General features: G+C 53.7%; 1 protein-coding gene across 2 annotated transcripts in view; it reads left to right on the forward strand.

The window, feature by feature from the left end:
- Positions 1-23,023, forward strand: part of NDRG1 (N-myc downstream regulated 1) — a 54,646-nt gene that overhangs the window by 15,015 nt on the left and 16,608 nt on the right. Inside the window, exons 3-9 of one of the 2 annotated variants that reach the window (XM_036091136.2) lie at positions 768-803; positions 12,303-12,408; positions 14,423-14,543; positions 18,060-18,122; positions 18,908-18,968; positions 19,928-20,014; positions 22,322-22,378. In XM_036091136.2, the coding sequence (XP_035947029.1) occupies positions 768-803; positions 12,303-12,408; positions 14,423-14,543; positions 18,060-18,122; positions 18,908-18,968; positions 19,928-20,014; positions 22,322-22,378 (531 nt within the window). The remainder of the gene's footprint in view (positions 1-767; positions 804-12,302; positions 12,409-14,422; positions 14,544-18,059; positions 18,123-18,907; positions 18,969-19,927; positions 20,015-22,321; positions 22,379-23,023) is intronic. The other variant, XM_078071987.1, reaches the window with a different exon arrangement.

The raw sequence follows: 23,023 nt of genomic DNA on the forward strand, positions 1-23,023 counted from the left end.
CACACACACACGGAGTGGGCATCGGCCACATTTGCTTCTCCCTGAATTTACCAAACTCCCTGATGTTCTTAACCCAGCCCAGGGTATGTGAAGCCATTTTCATCTCCAGCAGCAGGGCATCTGTTACAATCTGGTCTTGCAGCCCTGGCTGTCCCAAGGGGTTTCCCTGTGTACTTCCTTCCCCTGCTTTTGCATTTTGCTCTGCTGAGCTGTCTTCTTTCCTGGTGCTTGGTGATGGGATCTGGCTGGGGCTTCGTTTTCAGAGGGTTTTGGACTTCCCATCTCTAGGCCAGAAAGAAAACATGCCAGCAACATCTCTTGGGCATGTTGCAGTCCCTCCTCAGAACCACATTCTCACTGCTCCCCAGGGGACTGGGACCCCTGATGATGGGGCAGCCGTGGAAGAAATTTAAGGACAGTGACATGGTCAGGTTTGGGTTTAAAAGTGTCACACATGGGTGGACACAGGGAAACTAGTTAATAGACAGTTACATTCCTCTATCTCTCAAGCTTGTGGCCAGCTTAGACCATCAGATCCTTTTAATCACCAAGGCTGTTGTCAAAAAGGAATCTGGCTAATGTGTCTCCTTTTCTGCTGGACTGCTATTCTTTGAGATGAAAAGTCTCTCTTTGTAAGAAATTGGAGAGGCCTCACAGAGGAGGGAGGGTAGGTCTAGACTCAGCGCTTGGAGAGACCTGGGTGTTCCAACATTATTCTCCCCCCCAGGAAATGGACAGAACTGACCATCTCTCTTGTCTCTCCACAGACCATCAGTGGCCTCCTGCAAGAGTTTGATGTCCAGGCAAGTAGAGGGACTGGCTTCCCTCCCCCCTTCCCTGCTCTGTCTTCTCGCTTTCCTTCTTCTTGCATTAGTTGAAGATCTGTTGTTCGGACACCAGGGGCAAGGGGAGGGAAGGAAGTTACATCAGCTGGTTCTCCCCTCTCAGCTCCTTCTCCCCGGAAAGAAGCTGGTTTGAGTTCTTTCCAAGGAAGCAAGAGCCCGTCACTCCGTCTGAAGGCAGGCAGGGGACGCCGAAGTGTGGGGCATATGCTGGAGGGAAATGGGGGAGAAGTGGGGTGGGCTTGGGACCTGGTGATGGGAGGAAGCCGAGCAAGGCTTGATGTTCTTGGCTCTGCTTGGGAAAGTGAAGCCAGCCTCCTCTGGGTTTCCTGGCTCCATCCCTGCTCAGGGTTGGCGCGGGCAAGGGGGGTGTGTCTGGAGCTTTGTCCAAGAACAAGTTTTCAGGAGAGCAGGCTGGCTGGTCTTGGCAGAGGGGAGGGTCAGAACCTCAGGAACTGTAAGCCCTGGACTCATTATCTCAAAGCTGGCATGGGTCCCATGCTGGGGCGGGGGGGCCCTGATGTGATGTGCCCTGGGCAGTGTTGGGTCAATAGCACACCCTGTCCACTAACTCTCTTGTGAGTTTCTTTTCCCAATTTTTTTTTTCTTTTGGTGGTGAAATACACATAAAATTTACCCTCCTAACCAATTTTAAGTGCATGCTCCAATGGTGATAAGTACATTCCTAATGTGCAACCATCACCACTATCCATCTCCAGAACGCTTCATCTTGCAAAACTGAAACTCTGCCCCCAGTAAACACAGATTCCCCACTGTCTCCTCCCCACAGCCCCTGGCCACCACCATTCTGCTTTCTGTCTCTGAATCTGACTACTCTGTGAACCTCATATAAGTGGTATCATGCAGCGTTTTGTCTTGTCGTCATTAGCTTACTTCACTTAATGTAATGTCCTCAGGATTCCCTTTTCTTCTAAGGCTGAAAACTATTCCATGGGAGGTATGGACCACATTTTGTTTATTCGATCATCTATCAGTGGGCACTTAGCCTGCTTCCATGTTTTGGCGATTGTACGTAATGCTGCTAGGAGCGTGTGCATACGGATATCTGTTCGGGAACCCTGCTTTCAATTCTTTTGGGTGTACCCCCAGGAGGAGAATTGTTGGATCATATGATTATTGTAGATTTTTTTTTTTTTTTTTTAAAGTTTTCTTTTTTTTTTTTTTTTTTAAAGATTTTATTTATTTATTTGAGAGAGAGAGAATGAGAGAGAGCACGAGAGGGAAGAGGGTCAGAGGGAGAAGCAGACCCCCTGCTGAGCAGGGAGCCCGATGCGGGACTCGATCCCAGGACTCCAGGATCATGACCTGAGCCGAAGGCAGTCGCTTAACCAACTGAGCCACCCAGGCGCCCTGATTATTGTAGATTTTAAAAACCTTGGTTATGGATTTGGAGAAACCTTGAATGCATCATTTATCTGTTTCCTGTGAAGATAATTGCTCGTGTTTGTGTCGCTCTTGGTAGTTTGCAAAGCACTGTTAGATGCTCCGATCTCCAGGCACTGGGAGCTGGTGGAGCAGAGAACAGGACCTCGGGCCCCACCTGCCAGCCCAGGCTACCACCTGGCCTTGAAGGTTGCCCAGGCTGGGGTGGGCGGGGCGCTGCACCGTCAGGACATCAGCACAGTGGTGACCACACAGGGAAGCTCCGGCGAGGGGCTGGGAGAGATAGGGTGAGGCCTACCACGTCGTGCACCAGGCCAGGCTGGGCCCTCGCGGTTAATGCCAGAGCTGTCCTGTGAGGTGGGAGCATTCTTCTGGTTGGACATCCCTTTGTTCCTTTCACAGTGCCTGCTTTGTGCCTGGCATTGTCTTAGGTGCTGGGGACACAGTGGGGAGCGTGACCACGTTAATCCTTGTTTTCAGGAACTTAAATTCCAAACTGATAGCTCAGCACTATCGAGCACTGAACACATGGCAAGCATCACTCTTGAGTGCGCTGCATGTTTTGCTCAGGGCGTGCTCACAACAGCCCCTTCCTTCATGGTGCGGAGGGAGAGCCCAAAGCACAGAGAGGCTGAGTCACTTGCCTGAAGTCTCAGAGCTGGAAAGGGGTAGGGTGGGGGTGTGAACTCAGCTAGTGCGTTTCCAGAGTGCACGTTTGAAACCATGGCTTCTGCCTCGCTGGAAGTGGGGGGGAACCCATCAAACATGCCGAAACCAGCTCCTGGAGGGGCTTTGAGGACCACAGCTCCCCTTCTCTTGGTAGGGCTCTGCCTTAGGGTGAGTAGTCCGGGAAGGCTGATGGAGGCGGTGACATGGAACGGAGACCTGAATGATAGATGGAGCCAGTCAGGTGACCAGGAGAAGCTTAGGGACCCATCATCCCAGGCCAAGGCACTATCACATGCAGGGGCCCCTCTGGCTTGGATCCCGAGCCTTCTGAGGGTGAGCTGACATCTCTAAGCAAATAGGCTCGATCTTACCAGTGAATCACAATATTGGAGCTGATTCTGAGTGCTGAACGATACTCTGTCAAGGTTGTTTGCAAAAGTATCTCTTTCTATAAAACCATATTCATTGGGATTTGGCTCCTAGACCTAGTTGACTCATGGTGTTTATGAAGGTTTCCCTCGGAATTCCAGCAGTCTCCAAAATCGTGCGTGTGGGTTGCTGTAGGATGTTCCTTCCGAAGATGCACTGCAGTGTGATGCTCTCTGTGTCCTGAAGAGTTAGCGACCACAGGGTCCGAGGCGGAGAAGGACGGAACCGTGGTCAAGGGTGGCTGAGGGTATCCATGCCCCAGCGCGGGGGCTCGCCAGCCCACCCTGCCCTCAGAGGTCCCACGGGGCTCTGGCACAGTGTCTCCTCGCCCGCTGCGGACTCATCAGGCTCTCATGAGCCAGGCCAGGGCCCAGGGCTTCCCAGGCACTCTTGCTGATTCTTCTGGGACTTGTCCCGTCAGCTCCCCGTGGCAGATCGGAAGCTGAGGCTTCCCTGTGGCCAGCAGCTAGGAAGGGGCCCACCGAACGTGATCTGACCCCAACCATTCTTCTCTGCCTGAGGGCCCATCAGGACTAGAAGCCAGCGTATCTTTGCAACTCCGGCCGAAAACCAGCCTGGCCGGGCAAATAATCTGGACAGTACTTGGGTGGGCGAACGTGTAACCCCCTGAGGGTGAGCCAGTGCAGGACTCAGGAAGGGATGTGCCTCCGTGGCCAACTGCTTTCCTGTGTTCCTTGCTGCTCATTGAAACGGGGGCCCCGGCCGGGCAGTTCCTTAGGGGTCAACTTCAAGGAGTCTGAGCAGCCTTACTGTGTGTGTCCCGAAGCAGCCCATGTTATTTCTTGAAAAATACTTGGTGCTTCAGCATTTTGACTAATTCAAGCAGCCTCTTTGTTCTTTTCGCAAAGTAGTCAATATTTTTTTCCCTCCCCCTGAATCAAAACACACACCGTAGCCCAGAGCTCAGCGGTAAGAAGCTGCTGGAAGGTCTGCTGCCCGAGCCGCAGGGCTGCCTGCCTTAGGAAAGAGCTCAGCTGCCAGAGCGGATGGCATCATGGCCTCATCTCTTCCTGGCTGACATCACCTTAGGCTGGGCAGTTTGTTTTTGGCCTGGGTGATGTTTTGGGGCAAATCGATTGGTACCCGGGCATGCGAAGTTCTGTGAGGGCTCTCGGGACCCTTCTTTGCATACCTTTCCTGGAGACTCTCTGGGGCCCTCAGAGCACAGGGCTGGGTGGGCTGCTAGGCTGAGGTGCCTTGGCTGCAGGACGGATGCAGTTTGATCTGACTTTGCAGAGAAGGTTCTGGCATTAGGAACTAGGCAGTTGTGTTTGCAAATTTAACGAGTGGGCTAGGTGGGAATATTTTGGGTTCCAGCTTATTTTCTTTGGCTAGAATCCTAGAATCCAAGAATACCAGAGCTGGCAGATGCTTTATGATCTAGCCCTTCCCTTTCTGCTCCAGGTGGGGAGGCTTCCTGGAAGGCCACTGAGGGGAGGGGAGGGGAGAAGGGAGCGAATGCATATTTGCATGCCCACTTACCGGCTCAGGCCTTCCGTGCCAGGGTGGGAATGTTACCCTCTTTTGCAGATGAGAAATCAATCTGGAGATGTTAAGAAACTCACCAAAGGGTGCTATCAGGATAACCCTCAATTTTGGCCCATGTGACTCTGAGATACGTGATAATCACGGGGGTCGTGATACCTGACGTCCTGGGCACTAGCTGTACCCCAGGAATTGTGCTGGCCTCTTCTGTGTGATGTCCTTACTCCTCACATCAGCCCTTAAGGAGAGGGCTTAGTGTCAGCCTTGTTTTCTAGTTGAGGAGACAAGGCCCAGAGAAGGTTTAAGGGATTTGGCCTGTGTTGTTCAGTGACGAGATACATGACCAAGCCTGACCCAGTCCCCACATCTGGAGCCAAAGTCGAAGTCCCTATAACCAGTGGGGGGAGGGGGCGGCAGGGTTGTGACCACTGCCCCTCACTGTGGCCCCGAGGCGGGACACTTGCTTTGGCTCCAAATGGCCTCTCCTGTTGGATTTGCTGTTTCTAATTCCTTCCACCTGGAACTTTAGTTTTTCAGATGGTTTGATTTGATTTGGTTTCCATGGGAATCTGCGTCTGTGTGCTCACCAGGGCTCCCTGGGCACGGAGCTGATGTCACCCACTGGGCCTCCGGGTGCGGGGTGGCGGGGGCTGGGGCACAGGAGGTGGGGGGCGGCGTCTCCTGGGGTCTGGCTCCCACTCGAGCCCAGTCTGAGCCTGGCAGAGGGTGAGGGTGTGGGGAGAGGTGAATTTTTCCCATTTCTTGGTAGCAGATCAGCTTCTAGGGAAAATGGAAACAGTGACCTTTTACTAATTTCTTTCTTTCCACACAGTTGCTTCTTGTTTTCATGCTCTCTGACTGAAGGTGGGCAGAGCCCAGAGGCTTGGAAATCCTCGACCCACCATTTCCCATCCCTGCCTTCCCCCCAGCCCTACCTCCCAGCCAGGCCACTGGGGCTTAGAGCCAAGCCCGAGTGACAGATGGCAGAAGCGCTCATCTGGGTCACCGAGAAATGAGGCTTGCCTCTTCTCTCCTCCGTGGGTTTCCTGGGAGTGCCCTCCTGGGGGTGGGGGGGTGGGAGAGGGGCGCCTCGCCCACCCCAGTGCCCCCGTGGTGGGGCTTGGCTCTCCCCAGGTCTCTCCAGCCCAGGCTGTCAGGCTCACCGAGTGTAGACACCCATGTCTTGGCGTCACAGGGTGGGTGCAGTAGACAGAAGCGGGTTTTGATCAGCTCTGTCTTTGCTAGCTGTGTGTCCTTGGCCAGTGGCCCGACCTCCCAGGGGCTTAGTCTTCTGATCTGTAATCTGGGGGAGTATCACCACCCCCGAGGGTGTTGTGAATGTGATAAACACAGCATGGGAAGCAGCACACAAGCCTCCCTCTTCTGCTCCATGGGTGGATGGGTGGCCGGCGCTGCTCCTTCTCTTTTCTCTGATCCGACAAAGACTCCCCTCCTAATTCTCTTTTCCTTGGAGAATTGCGATCTTTGGTGTGGGCTCCAGCTTCACTCTGTATTCCCAGGCTGACGCCCGCCTGCCCACACCAGCTGGTTTCCTGATTCTCTAGCTTTTCTTTTCCCTGATGTGATGACAGCATTAAAGAAACTGGAGAAATGGGAGCAGCCCCAGGTTCAGCTGGGCCTCCTTGAGGTCGTATCTTCGAGGGGGCCCAGTGTGCCTCCTGTAACCTGGGGCTCGGCCGGCAGTCAGGACACGGGGGTCCCAAGGGCTTGTCCTGAATCTTACCTCTGCTACCTGTAGGTGCGTACGCTGGGGTGCACAGATGCTGGCTTTTGCCATCTGTGAAATGGCTGTTACAGTGTTTGCTCAGTAAACAGACAACTGTCCTTATATGCAGATAATCTGTTTCTTGCACACACACGCCCCTTCCCAGCATCCTTCACTCTTTACCTGCTTCTTACTTAATGGAAAGGAGGTCAGTGGCCTAGCCAGGCCTATGCCTTCCCCACTGTGGGCACTGGAAATGAACCAGGAGGATTTGGGGTGGGGGGGCATTATTTCCAAAAAGATTGTGGAGGGGCAATCCCTTGCCATTTCCTCCTGAGCCTCTGTTGTCATGATTTGCCTTTCTTGCCTCAACAACTGACTAGCCCAAATCAGTTTTCTTTGCCTGTTCCGTAGAGTGCCCTCCGCCCTTGGCCATGCCTGGACCAAGGCTTGCTAGGCTGCTGGGAGGGGCAGCCCAGTGCACCAGCTGACTTAGCGTCTGCCTAAGTGTGTCATCCCTTAAGAGGCCAGATCATTCCGTGTCTCCCCGGGGCCTGCTGGGAAGGAGGGGATTATGGAGGGAGGTGGCGGCAGCTGGTCTCAGAGCTCCCCTGGATCACTCAACCAGTTGACTTAAGCCATTGGGACCCTCTTGTGGCTTCACACTGATTATCTCTGGGATAAGCATCCATAACAACCAGCATGGAGCCAAATGCTGCCATTTGCGGAACACTTCCCAGTGCATACGGCAGTTTTAGTCTTGGGAGCATCCCCATGAGCAGATGGACTTCTTACTGCCCTCAGCTGACAGCTGAAGGGACTCCCAGACTAGTGTGGTAACTTGGCCAAGGGCACATGGTGAATGTATCATTAGGATTAACATCCCTCAACAGACAACAGAAATGTTTGCTATTCTACTGAATTGGAAGACCTATGAATGTCACCCAGTCCCAGACTCTTTCCAGCTTCCTGCTGTCTTCTCGAGCATGTAGTTTTGGTCCTCATGCTCCTAAGATGGCTGCTGCACCTCCAAGCATCTCATTCATATTCCAGGGAGGAAGCAGGCAGAAGGGTGAAAGGAAAAAAAACCAGAAGGCCAAGTTTGAACCTTAAAAAAAAAAACTCTCCTCAAAACCCCAGTGAGTTCTGCTGACATCTCATGAGCCAGAAATGAGTCTCTGGACCCCCCTTGGCTATAAAGGAGATGGGGGAGGGGGGAGAATTTTATCAGGCACGTTGCTGAGAATTCGATCATAAAGGAGGGAATAACAGATGTTTGAGAGGCCAACCCACACAGTCAGCCATAGTTTATAAAGCTCCGAAGCCAGGATGGGCAGCCGACATGAAATCTTTAAGGAATACTTAGTGGTATTCCTGTTTTCAGCACCTGCCATCTTGCAAGCCCTGTGGACAGTAGGAGTAGGATAGGTGCCATTCTTAGAGGTGGTGTGGACTCTGTGAATCTCGGTGCCCTTTGGGGGCCAGACCTTGTCTCTGGCAGAGCCAGCCTCTCTCTCTGGGAATTGGCTGGCAGGTGGGAGGTGGTGATCAAACAGATCTTTGCCCCATGGTGGGTGCTACAGATAAAAGAAGCGGCGTGCAGCGAAGGGGCCAGCCCAGTACCGTGATGTTGGTGCCGAGGCCCTTCCCAGTCGGGCACCCGTCAGCCATACCGCAGTGTGCATTCCTCTGTTCCACATCCAGAGGACTCTGGCACGTGTCTGGATTGTGGGTCCCTGGAGAGGCTGGGGAGACAGAAAGCCATCCACAGTCACAGCAGTGGGGGGCTGACTGAGAGAGTCACTGTGCACATTCTGTGTGGGTAAAGGTTTCTTTTCTTCATGTACCGTCTGGCACAGAGAGTAAAACAGATGTCAGGGAGCGCACAGAGTCCAAGGCTTCGGACTTGGACTGCCTCGGGTTCCGTTCCAGCTGTGTGACCTCGGGTAGATTACTTGCCCTCTCTTGGCCTGTCTCTCTTCTGTAAAAGGGGACAGTTGTTGCCCAGTGGAGTTGTGTGCATTCGATGAGAGAACACTTGTAAGTAAATGCTCGGGTCAGGGCCGGAGTCCAGTAGGAGGGCTGACTTGATGATGATTGCCACCATATTGCCATCTCCTCTACACCTTCAGAGAGTGGCGTTCTAGGCTTTTCCAGAGGAGGCGAGAGGAAAAGCTGGGTATTTCTCTGCTGCATGCCTCTGGCTGGATCAGACCCCTGTGTGCAGGGACTTCAGAGATCTGGCTCTGAACTGGGGAAGGGCTGGGATTGGAGATCTGGGTGGTGGAGGAATCGTGTGTGTGTGTGTGTGTGTGTGTGTGTGTGTGTGTGTGTGTGTGTGTGTGTGTTTCCAGCCACCATCGTAGCAAAAGAGAGGACCCTTGATGAGTCCCAGGACGGGGGATGCCCTCTTTCAGGCAAGGGGACACAAAGTGCACTGGGGTACTTGGTGCCCTCTCTTTGGGAGAATGTGGGGGATGTGAAGTCGGTCCCTCCCTAGAGGATACTGCATAGTGATTCATCCCCATGGAGACAGAAGGACAGAATGTTCCTTTGGGTCTGAAGAGGACAAAGGCATGTGTTTGTGTTTTAATTCCTCCATCCAGTCTCAGGTGCAGTCTTGGTTTTGGCCAGTGGGAAGAGAGCACCAGGGAGGGCTAGCTTAGAATCGTGCGTGTGGGTGTGTGCGTGCGCATGTGCACGCAAATGTGTGTGGAAATGTGTGCACACGTGCATATGCATGTGTGTGTGTGCATGCATGCGCAGTGTGCGCGAGTGTGCATACATGTGTGCATGCATATGCACACGTGCGTGTGTGCAGTACATGTGTGTGTACGCATGCATGCATCTGTGTCTTAAGGAATGGGACTCGCACCAGGAACGTGACACTTGGCTTTTCTCCTCCTCCTACCTGTGCGGGCTGGTGGGCAGCTGGGGGCCAGCACCAGCATGGGGCCCCAGAAGACCTGGGTTCTGATCCTGGTTCTTCTACAAGCTGTGTGACCTTGGGGAAGCGGCCTCAATGTCTTCATCTGTGAAATGGGATGGACAGGCTTGCCTGTGGCCATGGCGGTTGGGCGCCCTGTGCCTCTTGATGGGTGCTTAGCAAATCTTACCCTCACCTAAGTTCCCCCAGACCCGTGCCTGAGCCCCTTCACTGTGTTGCTTCCACTTTCTGAGACCGGATGCCTTATCCTTCCAAACAAGGCGAACCACGGCGAATAATTCTGGCTGGGCTATGGTCCGGGCTAGTGGTGAGGCGGTGGGCCACGGCCACCACACTTACGTGGCTCCTCTCAAGGGTGAAGCCTTAGCGCTCAGCGGGGCCCGTGCAGTCCTGGGAGGTTTTGCACCCATCCTGGGAGATTTCGTGCCAATCCTGGAGTTTGGCGAGAGGGAGCTCACCCAAGAAGCTCAGAGGCAATTAAGGGGCACAGGGGAGCCTGAACGCAGAATAGTTAGTGGACTTTCTAGAGAAGGATCATTTAGTCTCAGGTATTTATGCAACAGTTCCAGAGCACCTGCTGTGAGCGCTGACTGCGTGCTAGGCCTGGGGCAGAACCGTAAGCAGGGCAGGTCTGCCCCTCCCTTCTCGGACATGTTTAATTCTGGTTCCAGGGCTATATAATTTTTTTTTTATTTGTAAATTTTTTTATTGTTATGTTAATCCCCATACATTACATCATTAGTTTTAGATATAGTGTTCCAAGATTCATTGTTTGTGCATAACACCCAGTGCTCCATGCAGAACGTGCCCTCTTTAATACCCATCACCAGGCTAACCCATCCTCCCACCCCCCTCCCCTCTAGAACCCTCAGTTTGTTTTTCAGAGTCCATCGTCTCTCATGGTTCTTCTCCCAGGGCTATATAATTTTAAGGCCTCCACAGAGATGAGTCAACATCAGCCACGCATCCCCACCCCTGGGGGCTGCCGGGGACATCTTTGGTGCCCAGCCAAGGCTGGGCGTCCCGTATCTGCCACCAAGGTGGTTCCCAGGCACTGCATTAAAACCCTCTGCTACCGTGTGCCAAGGACCCCCTTTCCTCCTGGCACTGTGTTTCAGACCACAAGGTGACCTCCTCTCCTGAGGATCCTGGGGGGAGGTGGCTCACTCCTGTCTTCCAGATAGGGACCCAGGGCTCAGAGGGGTTGGGGAAGGGCAGAGCTTGGATTTGAACCCTGATGACCCCAGGCTGGCTGGCCTGGCCTATTTTTAGAGGGCGCCATGTGGGTCAGCTGGGGAGACAATGGAGAATGTGACCCTCTCAATGAGCCATTGTTCCCGGTTGGCTTCAGGGCCAGGGCTGGGCCCAGCAGATGACCGTGGCCCCCACTGGGGGCCAGGCTGTTACTCCATCGTCTGTGGATTTTTCCAGTGTTTGTATAGGCAAGAGCGGAGTGTCGGGCATCGAGGGGAAGAGAGACGGTGGGCTCTGTGTTCAGGGGACTCCCTTCATTGGGGTGATAAGGCAGGTGGCTCAGGAGGACCCTGGTGATGGGGGTAGGCCTGGGACTGACAGGGAGCGGGGGTCGCCTCCATGCCGGGGCCTGTGTGGGCCCATCCGCATCACACACCCTATGAGGTTCTAGGGTTCTCCCCATTTCACAGGTACGATGGCAGCCTGGAAACGCCCCCCAGCCCCCGGTACCCAGCATCCCACTTGTTTGCTCTGGGGGTCTTCAGAGTGAGGGCTGGAAGCCCCTGCATCGCTTGCTTGGGATGGGGAGGGGAGTGGCTTCTTTCTACACATGCAGATACTATGCTTCCCTGTTCTGGAGGGAGAGCCTGAGAATTGGGGCATATTTCTTTCTTTGTGAGCCAAGTTTCTCCCAGGTCTGGGGTCAAGGGGCTGTGCTGTGTCCTGTGGGCCTCCTGGCATCCCTGGAGCTGCCAGGTTCCCGTGGTACAGGCTGGGCGAAGGGCAGCTTGCCCAGCTCCACAAGGCTCCTAACTGGGGCGTCCAGCCCACTTCTTCTTCTTGTCCATGTGCGGCAGACACTGACCTCCTCTCTCCCGCCATTCGTCAGTGATCCAAACCACCGCCAGTGGTTTTGGGAGCAGGTTCGATGGCATCTGGAATGTTCTCTCCTTGGGAAATAAATGTCAAGGGGCAACCTAACGTGGCCTCCTGAGGCGTGAACGTGGTTTGGCTGTCCGAGCTTCTCAGAGTGTGAGGCCGTAAGAAGCCTGTGGGCAACACTAAGGCTGACTCTCTGGGTGGGTCCTGAGTGTCATTTGGGGCAGCTGCCTTGGTTTCCCTGAGCCAGAGTGTCACCCTCCGCCAGCTCAGGGATGCGCCAGCGTGGATGTGGGAGCAGGCAGTCTAGGAAGCTCAGGCCTTGATGACCTTGGTTTCCCAGATGGAGAAAACAAAGTCCTGTGCAGAGAGGGGCTGGGGCTGGTGACTTCCCCAGGTTTTGGGCAGTTAATGGCACAGTCTGAACCAGGACTCTTTGCCTCTGCCTCCCAGTTGAGTTTCCCTTCCCTCCCTGGTTCTTGGAGTGGTTTCTCTGGCCGGAGAGATCCGCTGCCCAAAGGCCAGGGCTCTGCTGACCAGACGAGAAACATACGGAGCTTCCTCAGAACACAGTTGGAAACTGGGTGCCTACAGCCAAGAGTCCCTCTAAAAATAGGCCAGGCCAGCCAGCCTGGGGTCATCAGGGTTCAAATCCAATGCTGCGAAGCCCACAGCACAGACCCCTCTGTCTCCTGTCTTCCCTCAGGAGCAGGACATCGAGACGGTGCATGGCTCCATTCACGTCACGCTGTGCGGGACCCCCAAGGGAAACCGGCCTGTCATCCTCACATACCACGACATCGGCATGAACCGTAAGTTCCCAGGAGCCTCAGTTCCCGCTGGGGGTGGAGGAAGAGGACAGCTAGGAAGGGCTGGTGGTGGGGCATCCAGCTGTTTTCTCTTTGGCCGGCACTTCCTGGAGCGCTTGTGGGACGAGAACTTGCCACAGACTGGAAGAGCCTGTGATGTACAATGCATGGCGCATAGTTGTCTTCGTGCCTGGGTGTGCTGGGGACTCAGGGCCCTCTGCTGTCTGCGTGTGACGGTGACTTCTTTGGATCAGTGTGCATAGTTGTTGTTCTTACTTTCACCGAGTTGCACAACCGTCAGCACCATCCATTTAAGAACGTTTTTATGACCCTGAAAAATCTGTAACCCCCCCCCGCCCCCCCATCTCCCTTTCCCCCCAGCCCCTGGCAGCCACTGGTCTACTTTCTGTCTCTTAAGGACATGCGTATTCGGGGCATTCGTTATAAATGGAATCCTACCATATGTGGTGTTTTGTGACTGGCTGCTTTCATAATGGTTTCAGTTCATCCACGCGGTCGCCTGTATTACGTACTTCCTTCCTTGTTGCTGAATGATAATCCACTGAGTGCAGAGACCACATTTTGTTTTTCCATTCTTCAGCTGATGAACACTTGGATGGTTTTTGCTTTTTTGGCTGTTCTGAATGAGGCTGCCGTGAATGTTTACGCTGTATTCTTGAGATTTCCCAGGAAGTGTTAGCATACGTGGGTTCCCCATTTTTTTCACAGACAGTAAAGGAGTAAGATCTACTGAATGTTAAAATTGCACAGGATGGAAGTGAATCTTTCCGTGGCGATTGGGAAGGCACTGCTGGCCTTCACATCCAGTCACCTCTGTAATCCTAAGTATCGCAGGCTGGACGATTGCTTGATTTGTGATTGACAGCCTGCCTGGCTTGCATGTTTTTCCTACAGCTTCTTAGTACCTTGAGGCAGTGATGTCAGTCACTGAAAACCATTTTCTCCTTCAGCTTCCCTTCTCTTTTATCCCTCTTCCTCCTCTGTGTCCCGCCCTTGTATCCATTAGGTACCAGCTCCCATGCTAGGTACTTGGGTATCTGTTACCTTATGTTACCAGACCCTGGTGAGGAATGGAATTGCGTGTGGTGCTGTTCTACCCTTGTGGTAGAAGCTCACTGTTTAGTGAGCCAACTGCAGAAACAAAAGCCCCCAAGACCTCTGTGGCTATACACAATATACGTTTATCTCTCCCTCCCGTAATACCTCTGGGCATTCTGTGGGACACCTTTCACATGGTGGTTCCAGGACCTGGGCTCCTGCCAGCTTTGGCTCCTCCATCCCCTGGGGCCTCAGAGCCTTATGCATTTGGCAGATGACAGCAGAGAGAGAAACCTAGAAGAGTGGGTGGCAGGTGTTAACAAGAAACCGTGAGCTTCGCGTGCTATTGGCCAGAACCCAATCACATGGCTGCCTCTTGTTGCAAAGGAGTCTGGGAAATGTAGTCCCGCTGTGTGCCCAGGAAGAAAAGGGGGTGGGTTGGTGGCCAGCTGGCCATCTTTGACTCAAGCACTCAGCAAATTGGGAGATTCATCCAAGGCCACATAAGAAGTGAGAGGGTCCATGCTTGATCTCCTATGCCCCTCCTTGGTTGAGAAGCATGTGCCCTGGCCATTACTTCCAATGTGGGGGTTTAGGAGACCCAGACAGAAAGAGGGCATGAGGGCAGCCAGCCCATCTCACCCCAGGGCCATCGCAGCCGCGGCTGATGGGGGAAGATGCAGGAGCCGGAATGGGAGTCTCCTCCCAGCACCAGCTCCAGGTTTGAGCTTCAGCTGCCGCCGCCGTATACCGACCACTGCCACCTCCATACCCGGGTGCTTGCCTTCTATCACCAGAGGGAAGTGGGAGGGGGCAAGAAGGTCAGCATTCTTTCTTGTATGTTCATTCCTCCGCTGCATGGGAATGAAACCAACAAAATGCCAACACATGCCGCCGAGCACCCAGATGTATTCTCTCCTTCCTCCTTCCTCTTTTCTCTCCCCCTCCTGTTCTCCAGACAAAACCTGCTACAACCCCCTATTCAACTCCGAGGACATGCAGGAGATCACGCAGCACTTTGCCGTCTGCCACGTGGACGCCCCTGGCCAGCAGGACGGCGCGGCCTCCTTCCCCGTGGGGTAAGACCCGGGGCCTCATGTTCCAGGAGGGGGACAGGAGAGCTACACAGGTGGAGGGGGCTGGCGTCGGACTGGGTTTTTGTTTTATTGCAGTAAGATATATATAAGCCAGGATTTACCGCTGTAACCATTTTTGAGTATGGAGTTCAGTAGCGTTAAGTGCATTCGCACTGTTATGCAACTGTCCCCACCGTCCATCTCCAGGACTATTTCACCATCCTAAACTGAAACGCTGTCCCTGCTAAGCCCTAATTCCTCACTCCCTGCCACGCACCCCTGCCCCCCCCACCCCTGCTCTCACCCACCCAGGGAGCTAGCTTTTTAATAGGTGTGCATGACCTGCACAGGACCGAGTGGGAGAGGACTTTCACATGAAAAATAGTTAGGAGAGAGTTCTGGAAAGGTGGGAAGAAAAAGAGAGGGAACAATAAGAAATAATATTGATGAAGTACTTCCTGTGGTCCAGGTTTAGGTTTTGTTTTGTTTTTGTTTTAAGATTCATTTAATTATTTGAGAGAGAGCGTGCTCGAGTGCAGGGGGGGGGGAGAGGGGGAGAGAGAGAGAGAAGCAGACTCCCAGCCCAGCACAGAGCCCAACATGGGGCTCGATCCCATGACCCTGAGATCGTGACCTGAGCCAAAATCAAGAGTCAGATGCTTAACCTACTGAGACACCCAGGTGCCACCGCCACCCCCCACAGCTTAGTTTTTATTCACACGGGTCACTTGCACTTAATCCTACGTATGGCTAATATATGTGCCTGGTGTTACAGCTCCATTTCTTGGACGAAGAAACTGAGGAGTGGAAGGGCTAAGTACCTTGCTCAAGGTTACACAGCTAGTTGAACGGGGGGAGTCGGAGAGTCTGCTGACTCTAAGGATCACGTTCTCTTTAGAATGTCAGGGTCCCTTGTCGCAGGTGTTTAGCTGCCTGCTTGTCCCCAGCATGCAGCCAGCGAGGCCTTCCAGTTTCCACTGTGAGGCCGAGACAGGCTTCCTGACCACACTGGACCATCAGTGTCCCATGGGGGGAGGCAAACCTCTTAGAGGTTGTCATTAAACCAGGATGCAGCCGGCTCTTGGGTTTCAAGTCTCCCAGAATGGGCCTTCTTGACATTCACAAATAGATTTTTGTTGTTGTTGTTGTTGGTGTTCAGAATTATTAACCTTTATCAGAGACGGGAAAGAACATCCAGCCACATGGGGCCAGGACCAAAAATTAAAAGCTTCCTAATACAGTGGGACACCATTAACTGTTCACTAGCAGATTAAGCCAGAGGTCTGTCAGTAAATCCATCTTTGTTTGGAGCAACTGTTTGAAAGACTTGAGGTAACCCAGTGGCTCTTAGCTCCCCATGGGAAGATTTAAAAAAACATCCTGAGGTTTGGGCCCCCACCCTGTGGAATTTTCATTAAGTTGACCTGGAGGCCAGGGTGCAGGGTATTTGCTCCCCTCCAAGTTAGCAGGTGATTTCAGTGTGCCTGAGTGGGCCTTGCCTTATTTCTGCCTCCCGTAGTTGGGGGTCTCCTGGGCCCTCTAGGGGTACGCTCCCTCTGTCCCGAGGCTGAGGCAGCAAAGCAGGGATGGGGACCCCAGCTCTGGAGTCAGCTTCCTACATATGGTGGGGGTGGGGGGCTTGTGGTAGAATCCTATTGTCTCCTGGCTATACATCTAATCCCAGGAACAAGCTGCTGGGGGTAAGTGGCTTCCCCAGAATCACCTTTTGGGGGCTGCTGGCTGTAAACTGAGCCATGGCCATTTCAGAAGGAAACTGGCTCCATCTTTGTGTAGACATATCAGCCAGGGTCTTTCTGGCTCTTTCCAGAGCTTTTCATAGGCTGGGTCCCCTACCTAGAATAATGTTTCCTATACTCTACACTCATCAAACCCCAATGCCTCCTTCAATGTCACTTCTTCCAAGAAGCTCTCCCTAACCTCCTGATCAGACAGAACAGGGCTCCCTGTCTCAGTCTCCCTTCTGAACACCCCCATCTCCCTCACTGTCACCTTTGTCATTATACTCCCGTGTTTCACCTGGCCCCTGTGCTGGACCGGGCCTGCTGTGCTCACGTGGTCTCCCCGAGGCCTCACCAGGAGCCTGGCATGAGTGAGCAGCCATAACTCCTTTGTGGAAGGAACTCCTTAATGTGTATCCTGAGTCCTCCTCCCTGAGGCCAGCCTTGTGGGATGCCTCCTAGTAAAGGTCGCCCCTGCTTCCCCCAACACCGTTTCCCATCTGCTGGTCTTGGGAGGCATTTTGTGGGCTCCCGCAGGGACCTGTCCAGAGAATCATGGGCTGTCCAGAGGAGCTCGCTCCTAACGCGGCGTGCCGTGTGCACCTGCTTTTGATAAAAAGGACCAGGCTCTCTGATGGCACCCGAGGCCTTGGTGAGAGGGATGATTCTTGGAGTTCTTCCAGGGAAGTCGGGAAAGAAAGCATGCAGGAACTCTGCCTAGGGTTGTTCGCTCCTGCTGAGGCAGAGCTCCCTAGCCTTTCTGGAGATCCCAGGGAGGTGAGCGCACACCATGTGAGGAGGCAGAGGAGGCAGCATGTGCTTGGCCAGGAAGAGAGCGGGCCTAGAGATGCTCCATGAGTCACGGGGGCAGGGTTGTTCTTGTCCGAGAGAAAGGGACCAGCCTGGGGAGTGGCTCCTTTTTTTGCCAGGGGTTGTCATCTGGTACTCCTGCTGGGAAGGGTGGGCACAGTGGGAACAAGAAGCCCCGGGCAGGCCCTGCTAAGGACTTGGTGACAGGAGATGTTTGTTTCCTGCACTCTGGGAAGGGGAAGCCTCCACCTTAATGCTTAGGCTCAGGGCAGCCTGCAGACTCCAGAGTCACCCAGGAGCCATGGTCCCAGAAGATGCGTGAATTGAGGCATCCCGGTGTAAAATCCCCCCGGGTTATCCATCTCTCAAAGCTCACTGTGTCCAGCTCATCAGCGTGGCCTGCTTCTCTGTACTCTCTCCAAGCTCCTTCCAGAGCATCTCTTGGGGACAGGGGTGATAGAGGAGGGACTTCCCTGTGGCCAGGAATGTTGTATGGGAGAGCTGCCGCAGGCCTTCTGGGAGGTGAGTGAGAAATCCCAGGGCCCACGTGAGATGCCGCTCCAAGTGCGGGCCTGGCCATGAAGCCAAGTGGCTTCTCCCAGCTTCACTGCTGTTTATAATCTATATACCGGGGGAAATCATGGGAACCTCACAGAGTTGTTGTAAGGATTAGATGAGCTTCTAAGTCTCTTCCGATGCTTGGTGTGGGACCTGGAGCATAGGAAGCAATCCATCAAGGGTCAGTTTACAAACGGGGAGGATTGGGATAGGGCGCAGCCTTGTGCAGGGTAGCAGGCTGGTGCGCACGGCTCGGTGCGGGGAAGGAGGGCTGCAGGGGGCTGGGCAGGGGGGCTGGGCCCAGGGGCCAGGTTGTGCGTGGGCCCTGCCCTTCAAGCGTGTTCCTCTTTGAATGATTCATTTCCTCCGGGGTCTGGCCCTCACTAATGGCCTCTGCATGGCTTCCCCCAAGGTACCTGTACCCCTCCATGGACCAGCTGGCCGAAATGCTTCCTGGAGTCCTCCACCAGTTTGGGTAAGAGCGAGGGATCTGCTGCCCCACCAGCCTGCAGAGAAAGGTGGCTTCTAACCTCTGCCTCTCCTTTGGCCTTGATCTGGCCTGGCCACGGAAATGTAGGGTGAACAGTCAGGAAAGAAATTAGCTATCACCCTTTGTGAACTCTTTTCACACCGTCTCTACTCTCTGGTCCACCTCTCGCCCGCTGGGCTTTTCTCCACGAGCGAACACATCACCTGAAGACCGCCACCCCTCCCATCCTTTCCCGGCCCCCTCTTCTTTCATTGCTCTTCCTTATCGATGGAACATTCTGGAAGAGGGCGGCCTGAGCCCTCCATTTCTCCCTCCATGCCCTCTCTCTCCAGTGCTCATGTCCCTCTTACTTGAGCCTTTTGTGTGAAGATCATACCTCGGCGTTCTTGCCCAATTTATTTTCATTCCAAGTTTCAGAGTCTAAAATAAAGCTTCTGAGCAGGAAGAAGCGGTGCAGTAAAAGGCCTTCCCATAAATGTCAGGCAGTCTCTCAGAGCCTGGGCTGCAGTCGGGAGAGAAGTAAGGAAAAGGGACGAGTCTCCCCAAGGTCACGGTCTCCTGTCAAGGCGTAAAGCATGATGCGTTTTGGGTCCTCGAGGCAGCATGTCCCCACTCTGTCTGGCTTGGCAGCCACACTCAGCGACGAGCGGGACGGCTGCTGGGGGAGGCGGTGTTCCTTAGGGCCCAGGAGTGGGGGAGGTTTTAAGAGGGTCATTAGGGCTCCCATTGTTCATTCCTTCTGTGACATGCATCTTTATTTCTGCTTCCAGGCTGAAGAGCATAATTGGCATGGGCACTGGGGCAGGCGCCTACATCCTCACTCGCTTTGCTGTGAGTCCTTGGACGTTTTTTTAAAAATTATGTTTTAAATGGAAATTAAGTCAAGATTAAGGAAGACAACTGAAAAAGCATCAAAAATCCCACAGCGAAGGGAGAAATGACCCATAATTTCATTTCCGAAGGGAGAACCGCCGTGCACATGTGGTGTGGGGTCCAGAGCGTGCGCTCACATACGTCCTCACCGCCTTGCCTGACCTCCCGCAGACATGCTCTTTATCACTGGTTTTGCTCCCTTCAAGGTTGCGTGTGGGCGGGTCCTCATGGCACCGCACGGGCTGCCTCTTTGTGATAAGCCCACAGCTTTTGGATCCTGGCTGATTCTAGAGTCAGAGACACGTATGTTACCGTGACTGTGGGCTCCGGATGGGTCAGGTGCTTTACCAAGCGACTGTTTAAAACTGCAGCAAAGCTCATTTGATGCACACAGCTGTATGTATTCTGACTGCCTATCATTTGCTGGATGTTGTCAGAACTTAGAAATGCTGGTATGATTTAAAAAATGGCCTATCTTGGCTCTGAGCAGACAAAAGAAGGTCCGTATTAGATCTGAGAGGGACACAGATGTATCTTCCAGGAGTAGTTGCTGCAGAGCGTTGACGTGCCCTGCCTGACCTTGAAGCTGGTGGTGTGATACACCCCTCGGGGGCTGGGGAGGAGGAGGTGCAGGGAGGGAAGTGACTTGCCCGAGGCAGGTCTGCCCAGCACGCAGGCTTCTCCTCCTCCTGCTTCCTCTCCCTGCTCTCTCAGCGGCTCAGTCCTGCGTCCCTGAGCTGCAGGCTCCCTTTTGCATGGGGGTGGGGGGGGCGGGTGGGGTCTCCGGAAGGCAGCAGCCTGCCTGGTGGCGCACACGGGCCCTCTGCTGGTACTTCCCTCAGTCTTCTGTTTGACCTTTGAAGTTCATAGTATCTGAGATTGCAGGGTTGCCGCTCACCTTCTGTCTTGAATTGCAGCTGAACAACCCTGAGATGGTGGAAGGACTCGTCCTGATCAATGTGAACCCTTGTGCAGAAGGCTGGATGGATTGGGCCGCGTCCAAGGTGAGGCTGGGGGTCAGGGTCAGGGCCAGGGTCGGGGTCAGGGCCAGGGGCCAGGGTCAGGGCCAGGGGCCAGGGTCAGGGCCAGGGCCAGGTGCAGGGTCAGGGCCAGGGCCAGGATCAGGATCAGGGTCAGGGCTGGGGCCAGGGTCAGGACCAGGGCCAGGCGGGTGGAACAGGTGTGCCCACCCAAACCCCTGCTAGCCTCCTCCTCCCCACCCCTGCAAAGAAAGCAGTTTTCCTTTGCTTTGCTTGAAATAGTAAACATGACCTCAGCCATTTGCCATTCAGAAGATTTCAGTAGGACAGTGTGGTCTAAACCAGACATCCCATGGGGACGTGAGTACTCGAGCCAGCTTTGATAAGCATAGCTTGGGTTAAGAAGTGTTTGCTGAGGAGCTAACATGTACTGGGCTTTGCTCGAGACACTGGTAATAAAAAGAGGAACAAGACAAAGGCCTCTAATCTCAGGAATCTGTATGTTATTGATGACAAAGAAGAGTGTGTTTAGGACCAACACTGCCACTCAGTTTGATGACAATAATAATTAGCTAGTGTGTCCAGAGTATTTACCAGGTGCTGTTTGTACTCTGACCGCATTTAATCCTCCCATTGACTCCAGGAAGTGGGGATTTTTATAACCAGGTTCCAGAAGAGGAAACTGAGGCTCAGAGTGGTGAAGAAAGCTGTCCAAGGTCCCGCAAAGCTAGGCAGTGGGAGCACTGGGGCTGAATGCAGATCCCGTGGACTCTGTAGTCCTTGGGCCTTACCCCCTGCTTCCCTCCCCGGTCTCATCCAGCAGGTGTCGAATGGCCCCTCACCCCAAGTACTGCAGGTTTGGGAATCCAGAGGGGGCAGGACCCATGCCTGCCTGGAGGAGAGGGACCCATGCTGTCTCAGGAAGCTCTGCTCTGGCTGGTGTCCTAGCATTCCTTGTTTATCTTTTAAAAATGATTATTGTGTTTTTTCATAAAGGCGCCAGTATTTGCCAAGGAAAGGGGGTAGTTGTTCCAGTTGAAAGAGGACAGAACCTTTCCAGTGGGGGTGATCCTGGCCTTTCATTTCAAAAGTATGTTTTTGCCAAGTGTTGGGAGGCTGTCGCAGACCGAGGTTTGAAGAGGTGTGCCCCTCCCTGTTACCTCCCACCCCTGTCTTGGCCACTCTGATGCTGCATTTCTTTCTGGAACCTTCTGCCAATAGGCAAGAGCCCATCTCTCCCATCTGCGTGATATTCAGGAGCAGAGCACACTCCCTGTTTTTTATTTTATTTTCCAGGAAAGGAAGTGATGTTCCCGTCAGCCAGTTTGGCTCCTGGGTAACTGTTCTGAGCCAGACGTGGAGGGCTGGGGACATTGACCGTTGGCTAAAGTGGAGCCTGAGGAATGTCCGTGTGGCCTTAGTATCTGCACCATATCCTTCCTTTCCAACCCCAAGAGAAAAAAGACCTCTATCAGGAGTAGTCTTTATATGTCAGGCCCTGGCGTCAGATCCTGTGACACGTGTGGTTGCCTCGTGTTATCCTCACCTTGACCTTGTGACTTTGAAGCTCCTGGCACAGCTGCTGATAGATGAGAGGCTTGAGCTTCAGGGGCTCTGCACCCCGCCCAGGGCCTCACAGCGGGGGTATGGCGGGACCCCCAATCTAGAGAACCCCCAGCACTAGAGCTTCTCTATCCTGCCAGTCCTTGCCTGACAGTGAAGTTGGTCAGCACACATTTATGGACCTCCCGCTGTATGCCGAGCATTTATGGAGCTCCTGCTGCATACCTAGCATTTATGGCGCTCCTGCTATGTACCTAGCGTTGCGTTGGGGAGAGGGAGAGAGGAGAAAGTTGGCAATGTCTTTAGTGACCTCCATATATTCCAAGAGAGGATACTGGCTGGAGGGGGGGCATTTAGAGGATCATACAGGAAGGCTAGTTCAAGGTAAGCAGATTCTGGGTATAGACTGGCAGAGCTCAGTGTGTGTTTAGAGGGAATGGATGGGGGCCCTCCTTGTGAGAACCTAGTGTGCTATGGTACAGGGGAAGCTAGGAGCAGGTTGGGTCTCTGTTCAGCACATGTTTGCCGTGCGTCTCCTGTGCATGGGGCTCTGAGAATAAGTGATTGGTGGAGACTCAGGCGCTGCCTTCCGGGGGGCGCCCCAGGTCCTGTAGGCAACTGGAACAGGTAACCAAGTTCCCATGAGGGGGCCGTCTTCAGATTTAAGTGCAGGGAGCCCAGCACTTCCAGCCTGCCCTTGCAGGCAGGCTTTGCTGACCCACCACCGCAAACACCTGTTCTAATCACACCTGCTTTTGCCCTCCCCAGATCTCCGGGTGGACCCAAGCCCTTCCAGACATGGTGGTGTCCCACCTCTTTGGGAAGGTGAGTAGCATGGCCTGGCGTTCTGTCATTCATGCTGAGCTGCTCGTGCGTCGGGCCCAGAGGCGAGCCGGACACAAGCCAGCGGGGCCGCCTGCTGATGCCCACCTCGTCCGTAGCGCGACGTGACCGATTTCAAATCAGGTCACGGCTCACTCTCTTTTTAACATAAGGCTTTTTAAATGAGCCTTGTTGAAGTCCACCAAACTGCCCGTATTGGAAGTACAAAATTTAACAGATGTTGACACATGCATACACCCATAGAACGCCACTGAAATTGAGATAATGATCATATCCATCACCCCCAAAGCCCCCCTGGGCCCCTTGCTAATCCTTCCCTCCCTGCTCCTCAGACAACCTCTGATCTGCTTACTGTCCCTAGAGATGAGTTTGTATTTCCTAGATTTTTATATAAATGGCATCATACAGTATGTACTCTCGTTTCACTCGGCACAGTTATTTTGAGATCCATCGCTGTTGTTGGGTTTATCAGGGTTTATCAGGAGCTTGCTCGTTTTCAGTGCTGGGCGGTGTTCTGTGGTGCGACGTGCTGCACTTGGTTTTTCCATTCACCTGTTGATGGCCATTTGGGTTCTTTCCAGTTTGGGGCTATTACCAGTAAGACCTACAACACACACATCCATGGCG

This window comes from Halichoerus grypus, chromosome 5 (genome assembly GCF_964656455.1).
Source record: "Halichoerus grypus chromosome 5, mHalGry1.hap1.1, whole genome shotgun sequence".
NCBI classification, from domain to species: Eukaryota; Metazoa; Chordata; class Mammalia; order Carnivora; family Phocidae; genus Halichoerus; species Halichoerus grypus.